The sequence below is a fragment of the Urtica dioica genome, chromosome 2 (assembly GCF_054948205.1).
Source record: "Urtica dioica subsp. dioica isolate 48M chromosome 2, U.dioica_male_clone48M_v1_H2, whole genome shotgun sequence".
In the NCBI taxonomy this organism is placed as follows: domain Eukaryota; kingdom Viridiplantae; phylum Streptophyta; class Magnoliopsida; order Rosales; family Urticaceae; genus Urtica; species Urtica dioica.
Window position 1 is genome coordinate 31614166 of NC_142757.1, and position 5643 is coordinate 31619808.

The following is a 5643-nucleotide window of genomic DNA, read 5'->3' on the forward strand; positions in this document are numbered from 1 at the left end:
TTGTATATTTTTTTGTATATTTATTTTCTGAATTCCCCTCGGTAAATACCGGTATTTGACGGTATTCCTCTACGGTAACGGTAAGTTCAACGGTACCGGTTTCCTTTTTTTTTCTCGCTTCCCCCGGTATTCCTTTACGGTACGGGCGGTTACCAGTAAATTCGAAGGCTCGGAACGGTAACGGTAACGGTATTTCGATCCTTGGACGTAAGTAACTAAAAACTTTGGCTAGTTAGTATTGTCTTAACTCCTAATGTTAATAGAGTCCCAGGACTCCCGAACAACCTCGAACTTTCCACGATCATCAGGACAAAGGTCTTCGTAATGAACGGTTGAGATGGCTGAGAAACATAATCGAGAATGAAAGACGAGGCGATCGTTCTAGAATCAAGCCACGTGGCACCACCTAACCCTCACTCTCTCCTTTTCCCTAAAAAAAGCCCTATACAATTTACTTATTTATCTATGACCAAACCCTAAACACCTTCTCCGTCTCTCACACACTTATCTCCTCGCACTCTTCAACCACACAACTGAACGCAACCCCTCGCAGCTCGTTGAAAATTTCTTCATATTCACTAGGGTTAGCAGAGAGATATGGCGTCTTCTTCATCTGCGGCTCAGATAAATGTCCTCGGGGACTTCTCGTCGAGGAAGGTGTTCGTAGGGCAGAGCCAGAGGCTGGGGAGCTTCGCTCGGCCTTCGGCGTCGTTCCTGACGCTCAGACGCGGCGGCGGAACCAGGCGAGTCCGGCCGCTCCGTGTGGTGAGCGAGAAGGTGGTGGGGATCGACTTGGGGACGACGAACTCGGCGGTTGGGGCTATGGAGGGAGGGAAGCCGACTATCGTGACGAACGCCGAGGGACAGAGGACGACGCCGTCGGTGGTGGCCTACACGAAGAGCGGCGACAGGCTCGTCGGCCAGATCGCCAAGCGCCAGGCCGTCGTCAACCCCGAGAACACCTTCTTCTCCGTCAAGAGGTTCATCGGACGGAAGATGTCCGAGGTCGACGAGGAGTCCAAGCAGGTCTCTTACCGCGTCGTTAGGGACGAGAACGGCAATGTCAAGCTTGACTGCCCTGCCATCGGCAAGCAGTTCGCTGCCGAGGAAATCTCCGCCCAGGTAAGACACGCATTGATTTAATCTCTCTAAAACTCGTCTTTTTTTTTTCCTACGGATGTCTGATGTCTAATGTGGTTGCTTTGGGTCTTTTGTTTTGTTTTTACTCTGTATTAATGATTTTTTTTCGTTGCCCCTGACTCCGATTTAGGTCCTGAGAAAGCTTGTTGATGATGCCTCGAAGTTCTTAAACGACAAAGTGACTAAGGCTGTCGTCACTGTGCCTGCTTACTTCAATGACTCTCAAAGAACGGCTACTAAAGACGCTGGTCGTATTGCTGGATTGGAGGTGCTCCGGATTATTAACGAGCCGACTGCTGCTTCTTTGGCGTATGGGTTTGAGAGAAAGAGCAACGAAACTATCTTGGTTTTCGATCTTGGTGGTGGTACTTTTGATGTGTCAGGTAATTTCTCAGGTCATCTTTATGCAGTTATGTTGTTGCAAAATAAAGAATTTTTTTTTGCTTATTGTCTTCTCGCGTTGCAGTTTTGGAAGTTGGTGATGGAGTCTTTGAAGTGCTATCTACATCTGGAGATACTCACTTGGGTGGTGACGACTTCGATAAGGTATATACAGTTTTAAGCTTGGTGATGTTGTGATCACTTTCATTTGATATGATTTGATGGGCTTGAATAAATTGTAATGTTACTCTACTTTAACTAATTTGATGTAGAGGATTGTTGACTGGCTCGCTGGAAGCTTTAAAAGAGATGAAGGGATTGATCTGTTGAAGGACAAACAAGCTCTTCAGCGCCTTACGGAGACGGCTGAAAAAGCTAAAATGGAGCTGTCATCTTTGACTCAGACCAATATCAGGTATGTGAACAAAGTCATTGAATTTATGTTTCTCCGATTCTCTCGAACAAAGAGAATTTGATTCACATTAACATTGTGTTTGTGGTATTCACAGCTTGCCTTTCATTACTGCCACTGCTGATGGTCCAAAACACATCGAGACCACCATTACAAGGGCCAAGTTTGAGGAGTTGTGCTCAGACCTTCTAGACAGGTATCTGATGATTCTATATTTTGCATACTAAACCAGTCTCAGTTTAGAGCTCTCAACCTCATGTACGTGATCTACCAGGCTCAGAACACCAGTCGAGAATTCCCTGAGGGATGCGAAACTTGCATTTAAGGACCTGGATGAAGTGATCCTCGTCGGTGGATCAACACGTATCCCTGCTGTTCAGGAGCTCGTCAAGAAGTTGACCGGAAAGGAGCCAAATGTCACAGTCAATCCTGATGAAGTTGTCGCCTTAGGTGCTGCGGTTCAGGTGATGACTCGAGACAACTAATATAATGATGTCATATGTTGGACATTCCAGCAATAATTGACGTTGTCTTTTGGGTTTCTTGTGTTCTGATTCTAGGCTGGTGTGTTGGCTGGAGATGTGAGTGACATTGTTCTCTTGGACGTCTCACCATTGTCACTGGGTCTGGAAACCCTTGGCGGTGTCATGACGAAGATCATCCCAAGGAACACGACTCTTCCGACCTCAAAATCGGAAGTGTTCTCTACGGCCGCGGACAGTCAGACGAGCGTTGAGATCAACGTCCTCCAGGGTGAGAGAGAGTTTGTCCGGGACAACAAGTCTCTTGGAAGTTTCCGTCTGGACGGAATCCCGCCAGCTCCACGTGGTGTCCCTCAGATCGAGGTCAAATTCGACATCGATGCCAATGGCATTCTCTCTGTCACTGCCATTGACAAGGGTACCGGAAAACAGCAGGACATCACCATCACCGGCGCAAGTACATTGCCCAGCGACGAGGTATGTTCTTAATCTGGATAAAACATTCGTAACCGATTTGTGAGGAAAGAGCTTCTGTTGATGACCCCTTGAATATACTAGGTACAAAGAATGGTTAGTGAAGCGGAAAGGTTTGCGAAGGAGGACAAGGAAAAGAGAGAGGCCATAGACACGAAGAACCAGGCTGAGTCGGTCGTCTACCAGACTGAGAAGCAGCTGAAGGAGCTTGGTGACAAGATTCCCGGGGAGGTCAAAGAGAAGGTTGAGGTGAAACTTGGAGAGCTTAAAGAAGCCATTAATGGGGGTTCTACACAAGCGATCAAGGACACCATGGCTGCCCTGAACCAGGAGGTCATGCAGATTGGTCAGTCCCTATACAACCAGCCCGGTGCCGGTGGTGCTGCCCCTGGAGCCGGACCTGCGCCAGGTGGCGATGCTGGGCCTTCGGATCCGTCATCAGGAAAAGGACCCGAGGGAGATGTCATTGATGCCGATTTCACTGACAGCAAATGAGGTGGCTAGTTGTTAGCATTAGGTTTTTTGTGTTTTTTTTTTTTGGCGCATTGTTTTTGGTCAAATGTTTATAGTAAAGATGCTTTGGTTTATATTTTGCGGGGATCGGATGTGGTTTTCAGGAATAATATTTTTGCTAATTAGAAAACTAGCGGATTTGAGCAACATTGTGTATGGGTGGGTAGAGAGAGAGGCCCCTGAGGCAGCGAAATGTTGGAGTGTGTCTGATCGATTATTGTGTGGTATATTGAGACCAGGATTGAAATTTCAGGAAAAAGAAGTGTTTTTTGCTTAGATATAAACCCCCACACAAATTTTATTCATTGCCTCGTCTTGTGTTGCAGAAATAGCGATATCGGTGTGTACATATCATATCTTCGAATACAGGAATTGAAATATTTTTAAAACAAAAAAATTCTTGATCTATATATGATAGTTAAATTTTTTACATATTCCAGCGATTCACATATCTTACAGGGAGCACCTCTCGTTTTTTGGTGACTTTCAAAATCGTAATTTATCAAAATTTAGGAGTTTTATGAGTATGAGCAAGTTTTAATTATTGTTTGAATGAAAATTCTGTTTGAAAACTCATTTATTTATGGATAAATGGTATGAAGTAATCAATTCAAACTATTATTTTTGCAAAATAGTCATAGTTTCATTACTTTCAAATTTGATATTTTGTTACTTTTAGGTCCACATAATAAAATTTCTCTTTAGTTGTCTGTTAGCATATCGCGTATAATTTATTTATATTATGTTTGTTTGGAACTCATATATCCTGGAAAAACTTATTATATTATCTTCAATATATCTCATCCTTAATTACTTTATTTTTTCAATAGTAAAAAAAAAAAATGAAAAGTCGTCTACATGTGTCGCTTATTATGTGCATTTGAATTTCAATTTTTTTTAAAAGTGGAACTATTGGCTAAGATTACATGGTATAACATATTAGCAGCGCAAGTATAATATATTAGCAGTGCAAGTTTACATATCACTAATGGCCAAAATTACATGATTTAGTTCATGGCGTATTAAGCTAAAAGAGGATTAATCTTCCACCTGTAAAGAGGCATGCATTTCTGCAGCCAGGACCTCACCGTCGAGGTATGTGTGAGATTATCAATAGTCCAAGCTAGTTACAGTTTTGAATTTCAATTTCGGAAGTTACTATGTGTTTTTAAATTTTGGAATATATTCAATTATGCAATATTATTTCTTGTTTTACTCCTCAATTTTCGCCGGCCATCGTAATTTTCGTGGACAAATTTTTTTCTTCAGAAGTTTCATATTGCAATGTCAATCGACCTTTATTTAAATTTCCAATTTTTAGAACCAGACACAATAAACAACTAACGTTTTAATCCTTGATTTTTGTATTTACAGTTTGCAAGTCTATGAATCGTATAAAATAGCTCATCCGCATAACTTTGCCATGGCTCGGCTCATGAGTGGGGTGACAGCGGCAATGGCCCAAGGCCCCTACCCAATAAAGACCTATTTCATCAACACTTTAAAAAAAACAAAAAGTTCTTCCTAGTTAAAAGGGAAATGGCCCTAACTAGTAGTGATTTGGAAAGTTTGGACCAAAATGTTGTGGTCTATGTTTTTGGACAATTATACTACCAATATGAGGAGAGATAAATCTTTGTTACCCTCTTTGCCCTTTAATTTTTAATTTTGTTCATTTTAATCCAAAACTTGCTCATAAAGCCAAAAAAGCTCTCACCTCTCACATCTCTCTCTCTCTCTCTCTCTCTCTCTCCTCTGTTTTTCTCTCTCGTTCATTTTGACATACAAAAAAAGCTTACCTTTTTATGTTGGTCGTCCTCGCTCACCACCGACGAGCTCGAGCGCGTGAGCACATGAGGATGAACCTTGTTGAGATTCTGCACATGGCTTTGTTTCTAAATCACGACGCTGTTCATGGCCGCGATCCGGTGGTGAGGCAAAAAAATCATCTCAACTGCAAACCCTAAATTATCGCTCTCTAACTCTCTCTCAACTCAAGTGCTCCGATACGACCCCGTGTATGGCGCTAACTGCGTGACCTAATCCATCGTTGAAAGCAATCCAATCGGAGAATCCTTCTCGAGTCTGTCGGCGACCGATCTCGAACGAAGAGCTTCAGCGATTTCATACTCGATGCTCGCCGCTCTAAAGAAGACAAGACACCACCACCAAAACCACCTCAAGATATTGTCCTCATAATCTAGATACATTGTGATGGTTCTGACAAAAAATTCAGAACAT

General features: G+C 42.8%; 1 protein-coding gene across 1 annotated transcript; it reads left to right on the forward strand.

Annotated features, from left to right (window-relative positions):
• Nucleotides 1-467: 467 nt before the first annotated feature.
• Nucleotides 468-3686, forward strand: LOC149404355 (stromal 70 kDa heat shock-related protein, chloroplastic). Its single transcript, XM_089603052.1, has 8 exons — nt 468-1122; nt 1271-1523; nt 1607-1686; nt 1794-1936; nt 2031-2129; nt 2208-2397; nt 2494-2892; nt 2974-3686. Exons 1-8 carry the CDS (start codon nt 598-600, stop codon nt 3382-3384), a joined length of 2100 nt encoding a protein of 699 aa, XP_089459178.1. The 5' UTR covers nt 468-597; the 3' UTR covers nt 3385-3686.
• Nucleotides 3687-5643: the final 1957 nt, after the last annotated feature.

Excerpts from the sequence above, each read along its gene's own strand:
- LOC149404355 (XM_089603052.1), top strand. The coding sequence starts at position 598 with ATGGCGTCTTCTTCATCTGCGGCTCAGATAAATGTCCTCGGGGACTTC. Across the intron at positions 1,524-1,606 it reads TGGTACTTTTGATGTGTCAG|TTTTGGAAGTTGGTGATGGA; the intron begins GTAATTTCTCAG and ends CTCGCGTTGCAG. Across the intron at positions 1,687-1,793 it reads GTGGTGACGACTTCGATAAG|AGGATTGTTGACTGGCTCGC; the intron begins GTATATACAGTT and ends AATTTGATGTAG.